The following is a 25,754-nucleotide window of genomic DNA, read 5'->3' as shown; positions in this document are numbered from 1 at the left end:
TTTTATTGTATGCTGAAAAATAAATGTGAATATAGATTTTACCTTTTTCTAAATTAATACAATAAAAATGCCTCAGAAATGCAACACAGCCCATATGAGTTTATCCATGCAGACAGACCCTGTACTCCCCATTGTTACGGCTACATAATTAATTTAAAAAAAACACATCACAAAAATAAAAACAGTTCCAAAATATTTGCCTCCACCACTGTATTTGGAAATCCATTATCTTATATAAATATCATTCTGAAATTAGCCCCAATTTCACTGTATTAGTCTGAATTGCCTTTACAATCTGATCTAAAGTTGTATATTTACTATGTTGATATGATTTACTATCTTGTATATCTCTGTAAGATTCTCTCTCAGCCAACTGCTTTCTAGACAACAAAAGTTCAAATATCTCCCATATTTCCCAGTGATAGCCTCAAGGTTCTTCTCCAAAATCCTTCAAGCACTTCTTTCTTTGTGTCTAGGTGATAAAAAGTGGAAAAAAGTGAAGTTGTGACCTGACTAATGCCTATACATTTATTGCGAATAACTTCATCTGACTTGCAGTCTAATATTTTAATTTCATAATTTAGCATTCTGGTGTATTTGCTTTAATTGCTACTGTGCAGTGGTTGGAAATGTTAATTGTCAAGTATTATTGGAGGTCTGGATCGATCTCAATTTAATCCCCATGTTCTGTGATCCCATAAATGTATGCATCATTTAATTTTTTCCTACATGCAGTAATTTTCAATTCTCCATAAGAAATTGAAAATATTTAACAGTGAACATTTACATTTTGTAAATCATTTTCCTCCAAAAGCTAATTAATAATACAGCCAGCAATATGCATCAGAAAGAGAAATTGTTGATGTTCAAACACAGCATTGCACAGGAATGAAACTTCCTGCATGTTAGCTAGCATATACAAATTTTACTTTGGCTTGCTTCTGTTAATTTATTTGTAAGAAAATGATGCTTAAACAAAAAACATTGCTGACCTCCCTGTGGAGAATTTTCTAAACCCAGAGCTATGATGCATGTTGATGCTGTCATTAATCCTGGGATGTTTCAGTGAGCTTATGATTAAACTATGTGCATGTTGATTTGGCTCTCTGACACATGCATGCTCACCAACACCTCTCAGTATTTCTCATATGTCATTGACATTCAGCCAGCTCTGTCTTCATTCCGTTGTAATTACCCTTATTTAAGTTTAGCAAAGTTATTTTGACCATAGATCCTCCCTCTCAAGGTGGATGCTAAATTCTACCATATTAAGATCATTGTTTCTTAGGTGACCTTTCACTCTGCTGTAATTTATTAAACCTGCCTCATTACCCGTGACCGGATTTAAAACAGCCCAATTCCTGGTTGGATCCACAACATACTATTTGAGGAAACTGTCCCAAATACATACAATGAAGTCTTCTTTGCAGCTACCTCTGCCAATCTGACTACTCCTATCTACATGAAGATTAAAATTACCCACAATTAAACTGTCATTTTTGATTTCACTTGACAAACGAGCAGTGCTCCGAGACCTTGTGATTTCAAATAAACTTGCTGGACTATAACCTAGTGTCATGTAACTTCTGACTAAATAAAAGCTAGGTAAACTCATGTTTAGTATTAATCCCTCCACATCCAAACAGGTTTAGGGTTGAAATCAAATTCTTATATACCTCTTATTGACAGAGATTTGAAACATACAGTATATAATCTTCCTCAAATAACAGCAATTGGAAAAGATCAAGTAAAATGCTTACAGTGAACAGGCTATATAACTGTGCCGTTAAGTTAACTGACAGAATATCTGTTACACTTGCGTTCGAACAGAATCTTAATGTTGTTGGGAGAGGAGGCTCCTGTTTCAGTAAGAAACTGCCTGCAGTATTAAATTTCTTGGCATTTGTCATGTAAATACTCCCTTTAAACAACAACAATTCAACCTTTTAGAATTAAAATTACAAAGGTAAAATAAAGTGAAACCTATATTGCTTTAGACAGAATATAGTTGCTCACCTCCATTTTCATGGCTATCATTACCATTAGCGCATCTCCAGCCTTGACATGATCACCTTCCTTAACAAACACCTTGAAAACAGGGATAATCAGTTATTACAGTTTGCAATAGCCAGGATCATATGCAGCTACAGAATGAAGTGGCAATATTATACCATATTCCATACCTATTTAAACTATGCTTCCCTCTTTCATTCTAATACATTCAATGTATGACTTTGTGAAGTCTTATACTACATTCCAACATCTTGATTGAATTAAAGACAACCTTGCAATTCATAAAAGTTTGAAAATATAGAAAGTTTAATCTAATTCAAGATATTGCACGCATGCAAAAATATTAAGAGTTTTGTAGGCAGATGGTGCTGTGCAGGATCTAGGCTTGTTCTGTATGAAGACACAGGATTTGAAATATTGTGGCAATACTGCTCCAAAGTTAATGGTCTGTATTTTTTTAATCATACCGCAAGAAATTGAAAATATTTGACCGTGAATTGTTAAGCTTTGTCAGTAACATTCCCCCAAAGCTATTAATAATCTGGCCAGCAATATGTATCCGAAAGAGGAATTAACATAAACTTCAATACCCCAGTGAGAAAAGCAATATAATCATGGGGGATGGAATCCTGGCTTGTGAAGAGTGTTTATTAAAACAGAATGACGGTCCTATGATTCTACCAGGGTGGTAACCTTTCTTCTTCATTTTGTATCCATACAATTTGGAGATGGCAGTCATCAACAGTGCTATTCAGCAGCGCTTATTTAGCAATAACCTGCCAAAGAAGTTTTGCTTCTACCAGGACCACTCGGCCAGTTCTTGACCTAATTACAGCTATGTTCAAACATGGACAAAAAAGCTGTACTCCAGAGGCAAAGTGAGGTGAGAATAATTGACCTTGGGATCAAGGCTGCATTTGAGTGCCATCAAGGAACTCTAGCAAAACTGGAGTCAATGCAAATTGGGGGAAAACTCTGCTGGATGGAGTCATGCCTATCACAAAGGAAGATAGTTGTGACTGTCGGAGGTCAGTCATCTCAACTCCAGGACATCACTGCATGATTCCTTAGAATAGGGTCTCAGGCCTAAACACTTTTGGTTCCTTCATAATGTTCATCCTTTCATAACAAGGTAAAAAGTGGAGATGTTCGTAGTTGACTAAACAACGTTCAGCACCATTCATGACTCCTCAGGTATTGGAAATGTCCACATTCAAATGCAGCAAGACCTGGACAGTATCTATGTTTGGACTGAAAAATGGCAAGTGACATGTGCGCCACACAAACATTAGGCATTGACCACCTCCAATAACAGGCAATCTAATCATCATCCCTTGATATTTAATGATATCTTCCTTGCCATTTCTATACATACATACGTGCATATATGCACACACACACAAACACACGCACACACACACAACCACCCCTCTCCAACTATCAACATTCTGGAGGTTACCACTGACCAGAAACTGAACTGGACAAGGCATAAAATAATATGGCAACAGAAGCAGGCTGGAGGCTAGAAATCCTAAAATGAATAACACACCTTCTGATTCCCCAAAGCCTGTCTACTACAAGGCTCAGGTCAGTAGCGTGATGGAGTATTGTCTACTGGGGAACTCTCCCCACTCTAACAACACAAGATGTCTGACATCATCCAGGACAAACTATTAGCACCATATCCACAAATATCCACTGTCCCTGCATTGATACACAGCAGCTGTGCATATCATCTACAAGATGCACTGAGAAATTCAGCAAGACTCCTTCGATAGCACCTTCCAAACCTGCAACCACTACCATCTATAAAGGCCAAGAACAGCAGATACATGGGAACACCAGCTCTAAATTCCATTCCAAGTCTCTCACCATCCAGACCTGGAAATATATCGCCATTCCTTCAGTGTCACAGGGTCAAAATTCTGGAACATCCTTCATAGCAGCTCGTGGGTGCACTATACCAAATGGACTGTAGCAGTTCAGGAACACAATTCAGTGAAATTGATAACTTGTCACCCTACAAAGGTTGGGAATGCTAATGTTTCTTGATTGTGGGCTAGAATCTTGGATCATGCATATATTCCATCACCTTGATCAAAATTTAAAGTAATGCATAAAATAAAAGATGATACCCAAGATTAAAACTTTTGTTAAAGTTCTCTCTTTTCCTTTCCAGTGTTCTCAACATTGGTACTATGTAAAAATGATCTACAGAATGAAAGATTATCAGGGATATGCAGGAATGTAGAACTGAGTTTAAAATCAGATCAGCCAAGGCAGTGCAGGTTAAACAAGTAAGTGACCTACTCTTGTTCCTTGTTTGTATGTATGTTAGTATGATCACATATTCACAGTAAAATCACCTACTTTCACCTCTATAATATTACCCAATGTCATCTCTGCTTCAGGTCATTTTGTTTGAAGTCCTCATCTATGCATTTCCTCTAAATGTGACTCCTTTGTCGAGCATCTTCCACCAACTTAAGTTTAGATAAAACTTAACAACCTATGTCTTTCCACTGGCCCTCATTTGAGTAGCACTTCGACTTTAAAATTCACATCCTTATGGTCAAGTTCCTCTTTGGCTTAAACCCCCACTCTCTCCCACCATGACTCTGTAATCTCTCCCTCCCCTGTACAATCCTTAGCAGTACTTCTATTCTTTCAATTTTGGCCAGTTGAGCATCTCCTTATTTTAACTGCTTCATCATTAGATGCTGTGCCGTCAGTTGTTGAAGTCCAAAGTTCGAGAGGCCCCTCCCTAAACCTCTTCACCTCCTTTTCCACTGAAGACCCTCTTCAAAACCTACTTCTCTGACCAAGCTTTTCTGTCATCTGCTCCAATGTCTCCTTACATGGTTTGATGTCCAATTTTGTTTAATCTTTCTGTGAATCATAGGGTAATAGTCATACAGCTCGGAAACAGACCCTTTGGTCCAACTCTTCATATACACACCACCCTCTGCGTGAAAAAGTTGTCCCTTAGATCCCTTTTAAAGCTTTCTCCTCTCATCTTAAACCCATGCCCTCTAATTTTGGACTTACCTACCCTGAGAAAAAGACACTGGCGAATCACCCTATCCATGCCCCTCATTACCTCCGTTCACGACATTTCACAAATAAAATGTTATTGTTGTTATCTTGCAAATCCTAAAAATGCCAACTCAAAATGGGGATTAGCTTTACTGGACCTACCAGCCATCAAATGTGTCATCCAAGTGGCCATTCCTGTTCTCTAAGACTAAACAATATATTTTCCCAGATAACCAGATGTAAAGCTGGATGAACACAGCAGGAAGGCTGACGTTTCGGGCCTAGGCCCTTCTTCATTTCTGAAGCCTTCCTGCTCCTCTGATGCTGCTTGGCCTGCTGTCTTCATCCAGCTCCACACCTTGTTATCTCACATTCTCCAGCATCTGCAGTTCCTACTATCTCTGAATATATTTTCCCAGGTTGCTTACTTTGCATTAGCTGATCTAATCCTGTTCTCACCCAACAGTTATGCACATGTACCTTCTTGTAGCAGTCATAAGTTAGCAATTTAGTCTTTTTCATTGAATATTATCTGGAAAACACATTAAGAGTCATGGATTCAAAACAAAATATTACCTTTTCAATAGTTCCAGTCATTGGTGCAACTGCTCCTCCCTGAGATCCAGAGGCATCAATTCCAACTAAATACTTTGGCACAGGGGTATTAACTTGCACAGATTCTTCCTGAATAAAAATAATCAAAACCTTTGTCACTTCTTTTTTGTAGTCACTCAGATATGGGCATCGCTGGCTGGCCAGCATTTATTGCCTATCCCTTGTTGCCCTTGAGGAGTTGGTGGTGAGTTCCCTTTTTGAAACGCTGCAGTCCATGTGATGTAGCTTGACCCATAATGCCCTTAGGGAGGGAATTCAAGGATTTTGACCCAGTGACAGTGAAGGAATGGCAATATATTTCCAATTCAGGTTGGTGAGTGGCTTGGAGGAGAACTTGAAAGTGGTGTTCCCATGTATCTGCTGTCTTGTACTTCTAGAAGGAAGTGGTCATGGGTTTGGAATATGCTGTCTAAGGATCTTTGGTGAATTGCTGCAGTGCATCTTGTAGATGGCACACCCTGCTGCTACTCAGCATCGGTGGTGGAGGGAGTGGATGTCTGTGGATGTGGTACCCATCAAGTGGGCTACTTTGTCCTGGATGGTATCAAGCTTCTCAAGTGTTGTTGCAGCTGCCCCCATCCAGGCAAGTGGAGAGTATTCCATTAAACTTCTGACTTGTGCTTTAGAGGTGACGGACAAGTGAGGTGAGTTACTTGCCACAGTATTTTCAGCCTCTGACCTGCTCTTGTGGCTACTGTGTTTATGTGGCGAGTCCACTTGAGTTTCAGATCAATGGTGATCCCAGGATGTTAGTAGGGGATTCGGCAATGGTAACACCAATGAATGTCAAGCGGCACAGTTAGATTGTCTCTTATTGGAGACGGTTATTGTTTGGCATTTGTGTGGCGCAAAGTCATTTGCCAATCGTCAGCTTAAGCCCGGATATTGTCCAGATCTTGTTGCTCTTGGACGTGGACTGTTTCAGTATCTGAGGAGTAATGAATGGTGCTTGCCATATTTACCATGCTGAATTGCATTCCTCATATCTAAAACAGGAATGTATCTTACCATTGAAAACAGGTGAATAGTGTTGTCTGTAAGAACTACTTTAGGCTTGGAAACCATTCCATTGACTGAACATTTCAGGTATGTAGCTTCACCCTCCTTCTCCAGTTTTCCAAATACATGGAATACCTCTCCATCAACCTGAAATGGAGTCGAAATTTAAGTACAAGTCCATGCCTAATGTTCTTACAAACTAGATACACTCAACATGACTGTAGTAGCTTTACTGAATGAAAATAACACAATACCGCACTGGAATTGCAAGATTTACCCTTGATTTACCCTCATACATTCTCACATTTTGATGGTAAAAGATTCGATAGAAGTCATTTCACTGAGGCAGATACAGTTATGAAGAGAGTGCAGGATAACAGATTTAGCTTTGGATTGTTCTATCCAATATTATACATATAGGCCAAACAGCTCCTTTTGATCAATGTTCTACTGCTGCCGCTGCAGCATATGAGAACAAATAGTTTAATAGATTTATTTTGTGAAATTAGATGGATAGAATAAACACAAAATAACATCCCTTTTCTTGCTCACAGCCACCAATTTTTGATTTTGGAAGCAATGTTAGCTCGTTTATCTGTCAATTTGAGCAAATGATAGCAGAATAATTGTTAGCCTGTTGACCATATGCTGTATAGTGGCTCAGTGGTTAGCACTCTTGCATCATAGCGCCGGGGACCCAGGCTCAATTCCAGACTTGAGTGACTGTCTGTGTGGAGTTTGCATATTCTCCCCACGTTTGTGTAGGTTTCCACCGGGTACTCTGGTTTCCTCCCGCAGACCAAAAAATGTGCAGGTTGGGTGGACTGGCCATGCTACTTTGCCCCATAGTATCCAGGAATGTGCAGGCTAGGAGGATTAGCCATGGGAATGTGGGGTTATGTGGATAGGAGAGGGAGGGGTGAATTTACGTGGGATGCTCTTCGGAGGGTTGGTGCAGACTCAATAGGCTGAACGGCATCTATCTGCACTGTAGGAATCTATGAATACAGCATTTATTTTCTTCAGGTATACATACACCATACATCTTTCTTGTCACTATTTTAACAAATACGTAAATCAGAATCTATTGCAACCAGGTCATACTTGCAAAGTCCAAAATGTCTGTTAGATTAATTTCATGATTAGGCAGCACTTGCAGAACAATCCTGACACGACCGATTTAACATAATCAGCTGAGCTCATATGTGGCTCATGTCCACTTGCTAGAATTGACATACATTCAAACAGGGATTCATTCTCTAAAAACGAAGGAATACATTCAAGCCTTATGCCTTTACTAACTGCCTGTAAGTTTGGCAGAGGTGGGCGGGGGCTAGTTGCTATAGTTCACTGTTGCTTTTTCTACGGCAATGCCTCAACTAAACAGACTCAATTTATCAACAAACCAGTACCCTTTTCTCCTGCAGCATAAATTCCCGCAATCATTTGAAATTTGATGTTCTTGCATTATACTGACGAAAACAAGATGAATAGCTTCAGTAAAATGTCTTTCTGTCAAGCAAGATTCAAGCAACTCTTTGCTTACCTGAATACTGTAAGTCCCATCAGGGTTATATGACACATCCATATTCACCTCTTTTTGAGGATGTGGAGAAAAAGGGAATAAACAAATGCAAGCATTATATATTGCAGTGCTAAGAAGTTAAACACATAAGACATAGGAGCATGAGTAGGCTAGTCAGTTCTCTGCAGCTGTTCCACCATTGAATCACATCAAGGTTCATCTTAAGTATCACCCTACCTTCCTGTGGTTTTACCACATTCTGACCCCCTTAGTATCCAAAGTCTAGCCATCTGACATGTTTCAAATCTACACAAAAAGGCAGAATTTTTGTTCTAGTTAAATGCAAAATCTTTAAGTCCTTTCTACTTAATGCTTCACTATTTGCAGTTCGGTGTTTCGTCAAGTCTGCTCAGACGTACACTTCCATCTTCTCCCTGGAAATTTTCTGTAGTCTGATGAAAGACATGTTTCACAGTAGCTCTTTGTCTAAATGGAACAATTTAAAAGTTATAATTGGCTTATGGTTGATCAGCTTAATATTAAATATTTTAATTTACTTTAAAAAATTAAGCATTAAGTTTTCAGTGTGTGAACAGACACACTGTTTCGAAACATGCTTTGTCCTGTGGTCTTTTGTCTTGTACTTTGTCAGAAGTTGCTGGTGCTTTTCAGTCTGCTTCACATGTTCTACTGTGCGCCTTAGTTTGCTGCAGTACATAGCATTCAGATATTAGGGCGAAACCAGACTAAATACTATTACATTATATCACCTTGTCATTCATTCAAAACAGAGCACATAGTTATCCACTGGCTACTTATTATGAGACCGTGACTGAGGTTTTCAGTGGTTGGGAAAGTAACAATCGGCTGGTGGTAAGCCCACCACCACTCATCCACAATATGGAGGGTGCCAAAATCATGACAATGTCACTGCAGGCCACACCAAATGAAGTTGTATGGGCAGTATGGGCAGGTGGGTGGGGTTGGGGAGGCATTTCTTTGAAGAAGCTTATAAAACAATGAAAAGAAAGGGGTGGTATCTTCTAGGGATGTCTGCTGGACCTTAGGGGCACATCTGCCTGAAGATAGAATCCCATCTTTCTTCTGATCTACCTGTTCTGAAAATCCAACATCTATTGTCTTACCTCCATAAAAACTTTCCAAACCCACCCTGATCCAATCAGATTGGTCAAGAGTCCCTATGGTACTAGTTCCTAGTAAGGGGCAGGAAGTCCCATGGTTAGGCAATATAGCCCACCCACATCACATTATAGCTGTAGAGCAGGCTTGCTTCTGGTCTGTTGGCTCATTGCTGGCTTCCTTTCTAGGGGGTGGGGCATGCAAACAGTGTGCTCCTCTCTGCAATTTTCAAATCCATGCCAATCATCCCTAATTCCGGCTATCAATGGTTTCAGGTAAATCTGGCAACATATCTTTTCTTATTTCAACTAGCATTTTTTGTTGTTGTGAATTCTACAATTAATGTTGTTATTGATGGACTATATTTCAGTTTTAAAGGTTTGTCTTATAAATCAGAAACATTTATACAGTCTATACCATAAAAGCTTTACAAGACAGTTCCTCTTAAAACAAAGAAATAGGAGTTGCTAAAACAAAGAAACAGGAGTCTTTTTCAGAAAGCAGAGACAGAAGGTTGTAATCAAATGACTTCAGAAGAGGTGTGGAATAAACAGGGAAAAAGACAAAAATCAGTAACTCAAAAATCCATTTAGAGAATAGGTGAAAAAATGGGTGGTAAACTGCAGACAGTGTTTAATTTCTTCAAGTGAAATTATGTTTTTATTTTAGGATTTAAACTATAAACAAAGCTATTTCTGATGTTTGAGACATTTTATTACTACAAACTACTACCTTATTGTTTCTGTCAGTGTGCATTGCTAGGAAGTAGTATTATTTGAAACTTGTTAGCAAGAGCAACATGAACCAAGACTAAAACTAAGTTGTGTTGGTGACATCATACTTACTATTCTGCCCATCAAGCAACACAAGATTCCTGCTGTACAGAATATTCAATCGCCTGCCACTACTGTTTGAAAATGGTGAAAATGGATCTGAAAAAAATTATTTCAAAATGATTACATGCAAGCAAATCAGTGTTTTTAAAGTGTATGAGTATATGTAGGTCACAAGATGGTCTTACCATGTGAAAATGCCTTAAACTTGTTAGTCTGAATCCTTTCATGCAGTATTAAAGCAAGTGCTGCCTGGCACAGGACATCTTTACTAGTTGCTTTCTTTGTTGGGAACAATGCATCATAGTGTTGAGGGATAAAGTCTGTATGCACATTTCCAGCTTCAAATTCAGGATGAGCAGCAAGGTTGAGTAAGAAATCTATGTTGGTGTTTAAGCCTACAATCTGTCATAACACAAAAGCAATCAATTATATGTAATAAAGTCAAAATAATACAGATGTTGGAAATTTGAAACAAACACAGAATGCTAGAGAAACTCTGCAGATCTGTGGACAGGCAAACAGATCCAATGTTTCGAGTCCGGTATGACTCTCAAACTTCAAATTTGTCATTAATATATTATCAAGGAAAAGTGAGTGACAGAAGTTGTCAGATAGTATTTTCAGGAAACAGAGAGTAGGAATAAATGGGTCTTTTGCAGGTTGGCAGGATATCATAAGTGGTGTGCTATCACAGGGGTTGGTGTTGGGGCCTCAACTCTTTACAACTTAAATAAAATAGTTGGATAAAAGGATCAAAAATATGGTTGCTAAATTTGCTGATGACACAAAGGTGGGTAGAAAAGTGAGTCATGAAAAGGACATAAGGAGCTTACAAAGGGACACAGACAGGTTAAGTGAATCGGCAAAAATCTGGCAAATGGAGTACAATGTGGGAAAGTGTGGAAATGTCCATTCTGGCAGACAAGGTCAGAAATCACAGGACACCAGGTTAGTGTCCAACAAGTTTGTTTGAAAACCCAAGCTTTCGGAGCATAGTCCCTTTGTCAGGAGAAGGGGCTATGCTCCAAAAGCTTGTGTCTTCAAATAAACCTAATGGACTATAACCTGGTGTCATGTGATTTGACTTTGTCCATCCCAGTCCAACACTGGCACCTCCACATCATTCTGCAGAATAAAAAGGAAGCATATTATCGAAGTGGTTGTACAGTGTACAGATACAGAGACTCTGGGTATCCTGTGCATGAATTGCAGAAGTTTAGTACTTGTAGTACTTGCCTGCATAATCAGGAAAGCTAATAGAATGTCATCTTTATTGCAAGAGGAATAAAATGCAAGGGTAGAGACGTTATGCTTCAGTCATAAACAAAAACAGAAGTTGCTGGAAAAGCTCAGCAGGTCCAACAGCATCTGTGAAGAAAAAAATCAGAGTTAACATTTCGGGTCCTGTGACCCTTCCTCAGAACATACAGGGTATCAGTGACACTGCATCTGGTGTACTGATCATTGTACTTAGGTAAGGATGTTAATGTGTAGGAAGCAGTTCAGAGAAGGTTTACTAGACTAATATCTGGAAATCAGCAGATTACCTTATCAGGAAAGGCTAGACAGACTGGACCTGTATCCTCTGGATTTTAGAAGAGTCAGAGGTAACTTAATTGAAATATACATGATCCCTAGGGGTCTTGACTAGGTGGATGTTGAAAGGATGTTTCTTCTTGTGGGAAAATCTAGAACTACAGATCACCAACTTAAAACAGAGATAAGGAAATTTCTTTTTCTCTCAAAAAGTTGACAGTTCCTTGGAATACACTCCTCAAAAGGCAGTGAATGCAGAATCTTTAAATATTTTTTGAGGCAGAGTTAGACAGTTTTTTGATTACCAGGAGGACGGAAGATTATCTGAGATATGTAGGACTGTAAAGTTGAGGTTAAAATCAGATCATCCATGATCTTATTGAATGGCAGAGCAGGCTCAAAGTGCTATATGACCTACTGTCATTCCTTTATCGAATGCATTGGGTCAGTATTAGTAAATGAGTAGAGATCATACTTTGGCCAAGTTCCATCATCAAATGAGAAGAGATCAAGTCACAATCTACCATAATAAATTACTGTCAATGGGATGCATTTATCTGGGTCCTGCTTTAGTCTTATGCCTATCCCTACCACTTTTAAAATCCCAAAGTAAGTTAAGTTTTATGATTTATGGCTCCTCAAAGCAATTACCTTCCTAAGTGGACGTATACTAAAATGCATCAGCTATATTACCTTCATACAAATGTGTGATTTTTTTCAGCAGGAATTGATCATAAGGTACTAAATTCAATTTTTAGAAATTCGAAATGTCTGCATACTTACATTATACTGATGCAAGCAATATTTTAATTTATTTAGTGCCACTGTACGGTCATCACCCCAAACCACCAGCTTGGCAATCATTGGATCATAATGCACAGAGACTTCGTCACCTGAAAAGAAAATAAATATCCACTTGAATAGAAAAAAAGACATTTACTTAAAATAGAGTCAAGATGTTAACGCCTGGCATAATTTCAATACCTTGTTTGACTCCAGTTTCAATTCTTGTAAAAGTATCTGGTACTGGTGTTGACAGATGGATTAAAGGCCCTGCTCCTGGCATAAAGTTATTACTTGGATCTTCTGCATATATTCTTGCTTCAAATGCATGACCTTGAACAGAGAGTTCCTTTTGTGTCAAAGGAAGTTCCTCTCCAGCCGCAACCTGACATTTGATGAAAAAATATTAATTCGTTTTCATTCCATCAGCAGGGTTTGTACTTCCAACAACTCATAGAACCCCTATTTGATACATATACATTAAAATACGTTGGCACCATGTCGTGTTTCCATGTGATTTCATGCACGCACTGAAAGTTGACCATGTCACAACAGGATTAATTCTTTATTCCGATTTCCTCCACTCATCAACGATCCTTCAAAGATATACCAGCTTTGCTGTATGGGACTGATTAGTAACCTAGAGTTCTTGGGTTCAGATTAATAGCAAGTTGTGGATTGGAAATGATTGAATGAGATATTTTCAGAAAGCTGCAATACAACTGATAATTGTATTTTTAAACAATGTTCTGCAGGGAAGAGAACCTTATACCTTAGTCTGGTTTGGTCCAGAGGTAACTTAAATTCACACCATATGATCAGCTTTCAATTACTCTGAAGTGGTCTCTCAAACTATCCAGTTGGAAAAACAATTGCTATAAAGAAAGGTCACCCTCACCTTCCCAGAAACAGATGATAGTTAATCATGAAAGACTGCCAGTGATATCGTAACTGTTGTGATTGACTATTTCTCATTCTTACTTAAAGGCATCTTATATTAATTTCAGTACATTTTTAGCTAATGTTTAAGATATTTTCCCTAAGATCCAAGACTCTCAAATTCAATTTCTGCTCTAAACTTAGGAAATTAATTTTGATAATATATTAAAAAGGGTCAATTCCAATCAGCGACAGAGAACATTGCAAAAGTTACAGGTTTTATCCCAGAGGTCACATAAGCTGTGATATAAACCTACTTTTGCAGTATGAAAACTGAAAGAACTGCAGATGCTGTAAATCAGAAACAAAAACAGAAATTGCTGGAAAAGCTCAGCAGGTCTGACAGCATCTGTGAAGAGAAATCAGAGTTAACGGTTTGGGTCAAAAGGTCACAGACAACTGAACAATCTACAATTGCTTAGCAGCTACTGTAACAAAATCTACCAAAATGCTTCAGGAAGCATACTGCACTTTGCTACACAGCACACTTTTAGCAACCCTGTCTGTGATCCCACTAGCGTGTTTGTAGGCGTGGGGTCTTACTAAACATGTGGCCTGCCCACGATCTTGCTATTCACCCATTCCGATGAAGGAGAGTCATACCATACTCAAAACATTAAATCTGTTTCTCCCTTCACAGATGATGGCAAACTTGCTGAGTTTCTCCAGCATCCTCTGTGCTAGTCAAACAGATCGTCTGGCATCTCTCAATTCCCTCCCAAATGGCTTGGAAGTCTCACCCTAAAACAATGAAGGTTCTTCCCAATATAATAATCGCTGTGCTTTAGGGTTCCGTGGTGCAGCATTTGCCAGGAGTTCCAGGTTCAAGTACCACCTGTTCCTGAGGTTTACATTTCTGAACAGGTTAATTAGAAAATATCTAATATCGCTATGTTGGATTTCAGGTGGAGAATCTAGTAATGGACTTTTCATTGGTGGAGGATGGGGGCAGGGGATTGCAAGGATTATATTCCCAGTTAAATCCAACTCAAGGTTTCCAAGATGTTGTGATATCTTCAAGCACTCAATGTCACCATGCCCACAGCTAATCAAATGTTATATAGAGATTTCTGCATTATATAGGTATGGAAAAAAACAGTAAAATAGTAGTGAGTGGAAACCTTCAGATATTTTTAAACCTTTCAGGTATATTAATAAAACTGTGGTTTGAGACCAAACATTTAGCTACTCATTCCTTCAGTTTTACCAAAGTCATGACTTAATGGTTTAAGTATTATAAACATAAACTATGAGAAACAACTATTTCCACGCACCCGAAGTTGCCATTCAACAAGATCAGTTCCTGTTATCATCTCAGTGACTGGGTGCTCCACTTGTAATCTTGTGTTCATTTCCATGAAATAAAAATTATGCTGAGCGTCCATGATAAATTCCACTGTCCCTGAAAACCAAGACATTGGTTTATATTGTAAATTCATGACTTTTCATCACAACTCTATTTATTTAGGCAAAATGTTCATCACTCTATTTAGCACAATATTTCCCAAAACAACTCATCCGCAAAATTCAAAGTAATATTGCAACTAGGTTTAGGTTCAAATTCACATCAAAACAGCAGCAATCTCTTTTCTACCAGTACACCAACGCCTCTTTGTAGAAATGTTCAGATCAACAGATCTAAGATAATGTGAAAATTGTCAAAATGAGGGAACTATTAGAGAACAGATAACTATGATATTTAGTTTTAAAATGCAACTGAAAGAGACACTTGCAGATTAGTTAACTATTTAGAATATTGTCATAATATACAATTTTAAGGGATATAGGGAGAAAGCAGGAATCGGGTACCGAATTGGATGATCACCCAGGATCATATTGAATGGCAGATCAGGCTTGAAGGCTGAATGGCCAATTGCTATAATCTGTGTTTCTAAATTAAGGTTGAAATTGAAAAGTATGGGCACATAATACTTAAGTAGAAACAGAAAAAAAATTGGGTTTCAATTGGTTCAAAACTTATCAATCCTACTTATGATTATGTGTGGATGCACTGAAGAGTATCTTTATGGATAAAAGAACCCTCAGTCATCCATTGTATTGATGAAATAGATGAATGCAGGAATACATAGAGGAATCCTTAATTTAAAGTATTTGGGAAAGCAAATAAGCAAAAACTGTCTGACTGGACTTATCTGATATAGTAACATTCCCTTTTGAAGAAAGGACATCTTGTTGATTGCATGACATTGTTAAGTATGTGCAGTAGACCTAAGCTAAAATGTTTTTGTTGGAAATTATCCAAGAAGTATGAGATAGTGAGAACATTTGGCACGGTTCCATGATTTCTCAGGTCATTATGGTCTATCTGGGTGCAGTACATGAAATGACACAGTGTGTAGCTACTTTACATCTCATGAAAACATATGGTACATTCCAGAAGATGATAGTGGATGATGAGGCTATAATCTAAAACTAGTTGGCTCATTTGATAGCAAAGACATTTTTGCAGCTCACATTGTTATCAACAATTTCAGTTTTCATTTTCTGCAAAACTAACTGTGAAGCCAATGAAGGTCATCATATTCAACCAATAAACACTGCAGAAGGAGGTCCAATTTCCAGAACTATTGCTGCTATTTCTGAAATGGGGACGGGAGGGGATCAGAGAAGAAATCGAGATAAATTTTGAACTTCTTCAAAATTTCAGAGTACAAGCATAATGTGCATTCCAACTTGCTATAATCAGCATAAATTTATCACCACAGGTGGTTTACTTCTGTTTCAAATAACAATAAGCAATGATAAACAGGAATTACAAAAGTGGAAATAACGTACATCATAAAATGCTTTCAATACAATTCAATGCGTTATATTGATGGGACGCCCTTTCTTTAAATTTTGAAATGAAGGTAGCAACAGGTAACCATGCACAATACCACATATTTTGGTTTGCAAAGAACAAAGGAGAACAAAAAATTAGGAATTTGATGATTAAACGACATCTAAAAATGATTTAAAGCTTTAAAAAGCCTGTGATTCTAAAAGAAATGAAAGCCTAAGGGAAGAAAGGGTTTTAGTTTTTCAGTTTTGGGGAAGGATAAGTTAGAGCAGAAGCATATGTCCTGACAGATAGTAAGAACTGCCGATGCTGGAGTCTGAGACAACACAGTGTGGAGCTGGAGGAACACAGCAGGCCAGGCAGCATCAGGGGAGCAGGAAAGCTGACGTTTCGGGTTGGGACCCTTCAATTGTGTTTATAACAAATGAGAGATCCAAGGAACAAAAATTTATGTACTGAGTTTCTCCTATCAACCTGCTATATAAAATACCAATGACACAACAACTTGCATTTCTATACTGCATTTAGGTAGCAGAATATCTTGTGCTAACAAAAGCTGACTCTGAGCCACATAATGAGACATCAGGACATGTAATCAAAAACTTGGCTAAAGAATCAGGTTTTAAGGGATGTCTCAAAAGACAGATTTAGGGAGTCAAATCCAAAATTCCAGTTCTGAGGAAGGGTCATTAGACCCGAAACATTAACTCTGGGGTCTCTCCACAGATGTTGCCAGACCTGTTGAGCTTTTCCAGCAATTTCTATTTTCGTTCCCAAAATTTGTTGTCGAGGCAGCTAAAGAAACAGTTCCAAACGTAAAACACTGGAAATGGAGATGGTTGAGAGTCCAGAATTGGAGAAATACCAAGATTTATAGGACAGGAAGCGTTAACAGAGGTAAACAGATGCAAGGTCATGGAGAGACTGGCAGCCAGTAATGCAATTTTATATTCAAGACATTGGCTCCCATTGATTACATTGTCAGGCAATGTAGGCCACCAAACATAAGTGAATGGAACTTGGTGCGAATTAAGATTCGGACAACAGAGTTTTGGTTGAACTTAAGTTTACAAAGGGTGTAAATTGGGAAACTAACCAGAAGAAGAGTATAGTCTGAAGTAACAAAAGACATGGTTGACATTTTAGCTTTTCAGAAGTTGTGGCAAAAATTGGCAATGTTATGTGGCGAAAGTAGGTTATCTTGGCATTGGAGAGAATGAGGTTGTTGACTTGCCCACTGAGATGGCTTGTTCTTCTTCAGATGTTTCATCACCATGCTAGGTGACATCATCAGTGTAGCCTCTGATAAAGCGGTGTCCTTCTACTCCACCTGGAATTTATACTGTTTGGTCCATTATGGTGAGTAGTGTCATTTCCGATTTTGATCTGTATGGGTTTCTATACGGGGTCCAATTCTATGTGTTTGTTGATTGCAATACGTGTGGAGAACTGATGATATCGCCTAGCATGATGACAAAACGTCTGAATGAGAATAAGCCAGCTCGGCGAGCAAGTCAACAGCCTCACCCACAATCTGAGCTACAGATCTTTGCCAAAACTTTGAGTGGAGAGAATGTCACAAGGTCAGTATGAGTATCTGGACATTATCTGTTCTTTTCTAGTATTGGACAAACCTAAGGAAGAAAGCACACTGAAGCACAAGATCACAGTAGCACAGAACGTTCTAATGCAGATTGTCCTCCTGCCACAAATATCTCTTAACATTTATTACACTCTCTCTCTCTCTCACCCTGATCATTTCCCCATCACAGTCATAATCTCCATTCCCTTAAGTCCATGGAGAGGGGATTTGAATGTTTATTCCAAACAACAGGTTTATCATTCGTGCTGCATCACAAAGCACTGATAGTTTCTGCTATTCCTCTGTCAGAACTGCTCAATATTCCAAGACCATCCTGGAATACAATGGTAATGTCCAGCTTCTCTTTACTATTACAAACTACCTTCTTAAACCCTCTCCTTGGACTCTCCATCCTCATACTCTAACATGGGGTATGAGATGTTTGGGCTTCTTTGCCAGTAAGATTCAAGTCACCTGAACAGCTGCCTCTGCCGCTTCCCTGTTTTTTTTTCCTTCATTCATTCACAGAATGAGGGCATCGCTGACTAAGCAACATTTATTGCCCATCCCTAATTGCCCAGAGGGCAGTTAAGAGTCAACCAAATTGCTGTGGGTCTGGAGTCACATGTAGGGCAGACCAGGTAAGGATGGCAGTTTTCTTCCCTAAAGGACATTAGTGAACCAGATTTTCTGACCAATGGCAATGGACTACGGTCATCATTAGACTCTTAACTCCAGATATTCATTGAATTCAAATTCCACTATCTGTCGTGGCAGGATTCGAACCTGCCAGAACATTATCTCGGTCTCTGGAATAACAGTCCAGCAATAATGCCCTAGGCCATCACCTCCCCACCATTTTCTTATGACATCTTGCCAAACTAATTTTAAAACTTCCCTCTGCCCTTGCCTGTACAAATTGATTCTACTTTCATGCATGTTTCGTCAACGCAAATTGGCTTTAATGCGATTCAAGAATTTAGATCACTATTTGTAGAATGTGAACTTTCCTTATCTATATTGGCTATAACGCGATTCCAGCCCCATTAGTTTAAATGGTGCGGCTGTTGCGCGTTTTCTTATAATGCGAGATCGCACAAGAACGGAACTATCGCTTTATATAAGAACTGACTGTACTTGCATCTTACGTAGGAATATAGGACTTAACAGCAAGGGTAGGTCATTTTTCCCTTTGAGCTTGCTCCGACATTCAATCAGATCATGGTTTATACAGTTCTGGTCTCAACTCCGTGTACCCCATACCCTTGGTTTCCTCGCCTATCTAAAATCTAACTCTGCTTTGAATAAATTCCATGATCCAGTCTCCATGGTTTTCTAAGAAAGGGAAATGCTACACACTAACAACCCTCAAAGAAAAAAGTTCTACTTATCTGTCTTATAATGGAGACCTCTTCTGATCTGTGTCCATGGTTCTGGTTCCAGTTTCTCTTCTATCTCTCCTCATGCTGTCAATTAATTCATCGTCCATGAGTCTCACTTCCTACACCCTCAGACCTATCTCTAACAAACCACTGACCATCCAACTACAACTTCTGGCTACCATGCTAGATATTATTAATAGTTACCATTCCTTACTGTTCGTTTTCCCTTCAAATCTGTTGACACCAACCCTTTCCTCAAAAAAACCTACAACTGACACCACGGTTCTTGAAAATAAAACCTAATCTTGAATGTCCCTCTTAAAGTCCTTGAACATGCTGTTGCTTCTCAAACTATGCTGACCTTTTCTGAGCCCCAGTTAGGTTTCTGCCCAGACACAGTATTCAAGTAATTTATCAAAGTCAAAATTTCCATCCCATTTGAATATGACCATGGTAAATTATCCCTACTCATCCATCTTGACCTCCCTGTAATATCTGAGACAGCTCAATACAATATCCTCTTCCAAAGCCTCTCATCCAGCTGGAAGGGAACCAGTCACCTGGTTCCATTCTTAACTCACCAGCAGTAGCCACAGAATCATCTGTAATGGTTTCTCTTCTCACTGCTGTATCATTACTACCAGTGATTCCCAATGATATATCCTTGGCTCCCTCCTATTTCTTTAGCCATTGGTAAACAACATGTTCCACATGGTCATTGACTACATTCAGCCCCACCTCACCATCTGCCCTCAACCACTCCATTCTACCTAATATGGCATTCTGGCTGTCCGCCATTCAGCATTGAATAAGGTTAACTTTTTTTCTAATTAAACACAGTTCTGCAAATCCTCAGAAAGACCATTCCTTGAAGTATTGTGTGCAGTTTTGGCCTCCGGTTTTGGCTATGGAGGGAGTGTAACAAAGGTTTACCAGACTGATTCTTTGGATGGCAGAACTGACATATGAAGAGAGAATGGATCAGTTGGACTATAGAAGAGGGGAATCGAGGGATGCAGACAAAATGCAAGCAAGATGGGATTACTTTAGAATGACATCATGGTCGGTGCAGATTTTTTTTAAAAATTCATTCGTGGGATGTGGGCATCACTGGCTGGCAAGCATCTATTGCCATCCCTAGTTGCCCATGAGAAGATGGTAATGAGCTGGCTTCTTGAACCGCTGCCATCCATGTACTGGAGTTAGACCCACAATGCCCTTAGAGAGGTGATTCAGGGATTTTGGTCCAGTGGCAGTTAAAGAGTGATATATTTTCAAGACATGGTGGTAAGTGGCTTGGAGGAAGACTTGCAGGTGGTGGTATGATGCAGCATCTCCCACAATGGTGATATGTTACACTATTCTTAACTGGCACTCATTCTCCAGGAAGCACTGTAAAATTATTCTTAGCTCCTGATGGTTTTTCACTTTCCAAGTCAGGTAACTTCTAATCCTAGAAATGTCTTTCATTGTAAGGGTTACACTGTAGAATCCTTCCCTGCATCCAGTAACTCAGTTGTTCTATCCTAGCTGTGTTGCCAGGCCTAAAAGCATTTTGTATTTTTATTCCATTATCAAGATGGCCTTAAATCTATAGGGATAACATTGCCTGATATTCCCCAGCCTTAGGTAATCTACTGCTGATATTCTTATCCATGTTTCTGTTTCCTCTGAATTATTCTAATGCTCTTCTGGCTGTTCTCCCATATTCCACTCACCATAAACTTGGAGCTCATCTAATACTCTGCTACCTGTAACCTAATATCCTAGGGGAGACAGTGGCATAGTGATAAAGGAACTGGACTAGTAATGTGACAGGTAATGTCTCAGAACCTTAGTTCTGAGGAAGGGTCACTGGACCCGAAACGTTAACTCTGTTTATTCCTTCACAGATACTGGCAAACCTGCTGAGCTTTTCCAGCAACTTTGTTGTTGTAATGTCACAGGACTAGTTATACAATAAGGACTTCGATCTTCACAAAATTAAAAAAGACTTCTCCAGTTGCACCTTGTACACCGTGAAGGCCAAGAACAGCAGGAACTTTCCAGAAAGGTCTTGGGAATGATAAAAGGTTGACTGGTAAGGATAAAATAAACATATAAGGGTTGAAGCAAAAATTATCAGGGACAGCCTGGCTAGGATAAGATTAAGTAAACCCTGACTGGCTGGATGGGATATAAACTTGGGACTAGAATATACATTTGTTTCTTACGAGATTGAAATGGGAATGGAATTTGGATAATGAGATGCCTACATGACCATATGGTATACAGGTGTTGAACTTTTTAGTATTCTAAGTCACTCTTACTAGTCTACTGTCCCTGCATTCGCTTGAATACATAATTGTAAACCAGCACTCAGACTCCTGTGGCTAATTATTAGAAGTTACCACAATAAAGGTGACCATGAAAGTAATATCTACAAGCATAAAATCACATGTGGTTCATTAATGTCCCAAGGGAAAGTAAAGTATCTGCCGTTTCTGAAGGGTCACTGGACCTGAAACAGTAACTCTGCCTTCTCTCCACAGCTGCTGCCAGTCCTGCTGAGTTTTTCCAGCAATTTCTGTTTTCGTTTCTGACTTCCAGCATCCACAGTTCTTTGCGTTTTTTTAAATTATTGTCCTTACCTGGTTTATTCAGCTTTATGTGACTCCACAACCACAACAACGTTGTTCACTTTAAACTGCTTTCCAAGGCAACTGGGGATAGGCAAAAAATGCTGGCCTTGCCAACAATGCTCACATCCCAAGAAAGAATATTAAAACAAAAATCACATCACTTGTCACTCATCCCTGTGCTAGCTGATCACTGGGCTGGTAGTACTTTGATTTCAAAAAACATTTTTGTTTTCAAATTCCCTATGATCTGGCCCCTTTCCATCTGTGTAACCACTTCTGGCCCTACAAAACCTCCCGATAACTGCATTTCTCCAGATCTGGTTACCTGTACACCTCCCATTTTAATTTCTCCAATGTTGATATCCTTGCTTTCAGTTGAATAGTCCCCACGTTTTGGAATTCTCTCCCTAAACATCACTGCCCCTTTGTCCTCCTTTAAACATAGCTGTTTGACCACATTTTTGGTCATCTGCTCTAATATTTCCTTGGGTAGCTCGGTGTCAATTTTTGTTTGGAAATAGTCCTTTTTTTAATGTTTAAATTGCTACATAAATGCAAGTACTTGTTGTTGTCATGTTCTTTTCTGCTCAGTTCCTATTTGCACTCTGGTCCTATAAACAGAAGAATATCAAATTAGAAGTTACTACTGAATCACTTCAACCTTTTGCATTTGAACAGCTTGTCCAGAATGGCATCAGCTATGCTTGGAGAGAAAACTGTGTACATATATTTAGCCCTCAGTAGGCCACTAATTTAAGCAAGTCCAGAGTCCATAGTAAGGATCTGATTCTTCTATGAGTGATGAACATTTACTTACCAGCTCCTACATAATTGACAGCTTTAGCAGCTTGGACTGCAGCTTCGCCAAGTCTTCTCCTCACCTCAGGGCTAATTCCAGGCTACAATAGTAAAGTCCAAGAAAAATTATTTATATTTTATATGCACATGATGGTTGAAGAACAGGTAAGAATATCGATTTAAGTTTCAGTTTATCAAATGTAGCTACGGTAGCACAGTGCCTATGATACCAGCCAAGTAGTTCAGAGTCTGAAACTAATAATCTAGACAGCAAGCAAAGATTGCAGCACTGCAGTTTGAAGATTTGCATTCAGTTTTAAGAGAAATCTGGCAATAAATAAAAAGCTGCTCTCAGTAGAAGTTGCAAACACCTACAAGTTCATTAATAAATTTTAGGTTTGGCTTGCCAGTCACTCCAGTTCCACTGTTAGCTGACACTTGTAGCTTGCTCAGCACTTCTAAGTCATAACAAAACACCGAGCAATTTGAGAAGGCCCTCTACCACCTGCACAAATTCAGATGGGCAACAAAGGCTGACCTAACCAGCTATGCCATCGTGAAGTAAATTTTTAAAATTTTTTATTAAAAACTACTTTATGAAATAGCATGTTGAGGTACAGTAACATATGAATCCCAATAAGGTCCCAGTGAAGTCATAGTTTTTTTTTTGGTTTTGTTCGCTAGATGTGGGTTTCACTGGCAAGGCCAGCATTTATTGTCCATCCCTACTTAACCATGAGAAAGCGATGGTGAACCACCTTCTTTAACCATGGAAGTCCTTGGAGTGCAGGTACACCCACAGTGAAAGAAATTCCTAGTTTTGATCTAGTGACAGTAAAAAAAAGAGTGGTGATATAATTCCAAGTCAGCATGGTACATGATCTGCACGGGAATTTGCAGGTGGTGATGTTCTCTTGCATTTACTATCCTTGTCCTTCCAGGTGGTGGAAGTCACAGTTGAAGAAGTCTAGATGAATTGCTGCAGTGCATTTTGTAGATGTTATACGCTGTTATAACTGTATATTGATGGTGAAGTGAATGTTAGAGTGACCACCACACAGTCCCTGTGGAGGCAAAGTCCCGCCTTCACATTGAGAATACATCACTTTGGGTGGCATTATCACCATACTAAATGCAAATAGATTTTGAACAGATCTAGCAACTCAACGCTGAGCATCCACAAGACTCTGTGGACCATCAGCAGCAGCAGAATCACACTCCAATGCCATCCATGATATTCCCATGCTACCATTTTTAAATACTTTAAAAAACATAAAAAATTATTCTAACCCATTTAAGCACTTTGCCAAGTATAAGTGCTAGTTTCTTAGCATATTCAAAAATATATATTTAATATATATATTTAAAAGCTTTTAATCTCCCAATTCATGACCTTGTAGTAAAAAATCTTAAATTTTAAAGCATCTAATAAAGTCTACAAATGGGTGTGATTCATGGAAATTCCCATTGATGATTATTTCTCTGTGGCAGTATGGGTACTTTTGAGTTTGAGTCCAGCTTTGAGTGCAAAAGCTTATGGAAACTTTGCACTGAAGGTAATCGGCACATAAAATTTTGCAATCTTTTATGCAGGCTTAGACAACTCTGAACATATTGTGTGCAATTTGTTTTTACTGACAATCTAGTAACAACATCCATCTGTTACATTTAAACTGCTCAGATCAAATTTCCATATACAGGAATGATTTACCCCAGGTGCTTCTTCAATAATTTTTTGATGTCTTCTTTGTACAGAACAGTCTCTCTCAAACAAATAAACAGCATTGCCATACTGGTCTCCAAACACTTGTACTTCTACATGTCTAAAACGAAAAACAAAAATCTGTTAATTCACTGGAACATGTGACATGCTGCACAGGCAGGTATACCTCATTGTTCTCTTCCACAAGTCTTACATCATTTATTAGCAGTTGTGATGGTTGCACTTAACAAACTAGATTTAATTCAGTGCCATTTTTGGGGAACAGTAATGACTGGCATTTGGATAATATTTCAAACAATGTGTTTCCAGATTTCTGGATAATTTGTGCCATCTACAATGATAAAAAAAATCAACTCAAGAGGGGTTTTAAAAAGTTCAATTTCAGAACAGGAGCCCCTACCTTGGGTTGTCAACAAACTTTTCTAACAGCATAACATCATCATTGAAGGACTTCCTTGCTTCTCTCCGCGCAGATTCCAACTGTTCAAGGAAATCAGCCTTTGTTTGAGCAATGCGCATACCCTAAGCACAAACATAGAACAAATTCATTCAAAATGTGAATGTGTATGAACCTGCTGGTTTACCCCCTTGTCCTTGATCTCATCTCACTGACCTCAAAATTGCAGCCAGGTACATAACAGCTATTAATTAGCTACTAAAGGGCATCAAAAGGCTTGTGGGTGGATGGGTAGCCTTCGGTCACTTCTGCCTCTTGTAAAATTCCAGCCAGCCAGGGACATATGAAGGGAGGGCAATTTTAAGGGGCATCCTTGCCTGCATAACTACTGGTTGGGGATTGTAAAACTCTGCTTCATGTTCTGTTATCCTGTGATTGCAATTTAACTGAAAACAGTGCTCCAGACTAATCACCTCTGTCCAATTTACATCTTTTCGAAGCAGGTTATTTGTGATGTTTCTAATGCTTCCTGATAACTCATCCATTCTGTACTATTTCACTGCAATTTTCTCAAAACTCGGATGTTTCTTCTGTACCTTAATGGCTAAATTTAACACAAGTTCAATGTGACAAGCTTAAACTATTATTTTTAACGGAGCAATCTATCTTGGAACCCTATTTAAAGATGTTCAACAACTGGACTGTTAAAAACACTGAAGCTATTATTATTTCCAGATTGTTTTCAGTTAACACCATTCATTATATCCTCCACATTTACCTGAAGGTATGATGTTTTACATCTAATTTGTCATGATTCCATCCATATTCCTCTCCAAATCTTGGTGCAGTGCAATTTAATGCAGTCAATATTGGAATTTTATCTGACATAAGCAATAAGAGGAAGGAGCAAATTACTGCAGATGCTGGAATCTGTACTGAAAACAAAAAAATGCTGGAAATCGCAGGTCAGGCACATCCATGGAGAGACAGCAAGCTAACATTTCAAGTGTAGATCACTCTGAACAGCCC

The 25,754-nt window shown here is 38.8% G+C and overlaps 1 protein-coding gene across 1 annotated transcript in view; it reads right to left on the bottom strand.

Annotated features, from left to right (window-relative positions):
• Window positions 1-6: 6 nt before the first annotated feature.
• The window catches only part of mccc1 (methylcrotonyl-CoA carboxylase subunit), a gene marked incomplete at its 3' end in the record, with an annotated part of 49,543 nt that continues 23,795 nt past the window's right edge, over window positions 7-25,754 (bottom strand). Inside the window, exons 6-18 of the mRNA XM_020533626.2 lie at window positions 24,729-24,850; window positions 24,317-24,428; window positions 22,625-22,706; window positions 14,697-14,824; window positions 12,685-12,868; window positions 12,484-12,593; window positions 10,350-10,566; window positions 10,174-10,260; window positions 8,210-8,259; window positions 6,673-6,810; window positions 5,626-5,733; window positions 2,017-2,088; window positions 7-12 (exon numbers count right to left, since the gene is read on the bottom strand). Coding sequence (XP_020389215.2) covers window positions 7-12; window positions 2,017-2,088; window positions 5,626-5,733; window positions 6,673-6,810; window positions 8,210-8,259; window positions 10,174-10,260; window positions 10,350-10,566; window positions 12,484-12,593; window positions 12,685-12,868; window positions 14,697-14,824; window positions 22,625-22,706; window positions 24,317-24,428; window positions 24,729-24,850 — 1,416 coding nt within the window. The remainder of the gene's footprint in view (window positions 13-2,016; window positions 2,089-5,625; window positions 5,734-6,672; window positions 6,811-8,209; window positions 8,260-10,173; window positions 10,261-10,349; window positions 10,567-12,483; window positions 12,594-12,684; window positions 12,869-14,696; window positions 14,825-22,624; window positions 22,707-24,316; window positions 24,429-24,728; window positions 24,851-25,754) is intronic.

Source organism: Rhincodon typus, chromosome 13 (assembly GCF_021869965.1).
Source record: "Rhincodon typus isolate 14 chromosome 13, sRhiTyp1.1, whole genome shotgun sequence".
NCBI lineage: Eukaryota > Metazoa > Chordata > Chondrichthyes > Orectolobiformes > Rhincodontidae > Rhincodon > Rhincodon typus.
This window is presented reverse-complemented; position numbering and strand designations above follow the sequence as displayed.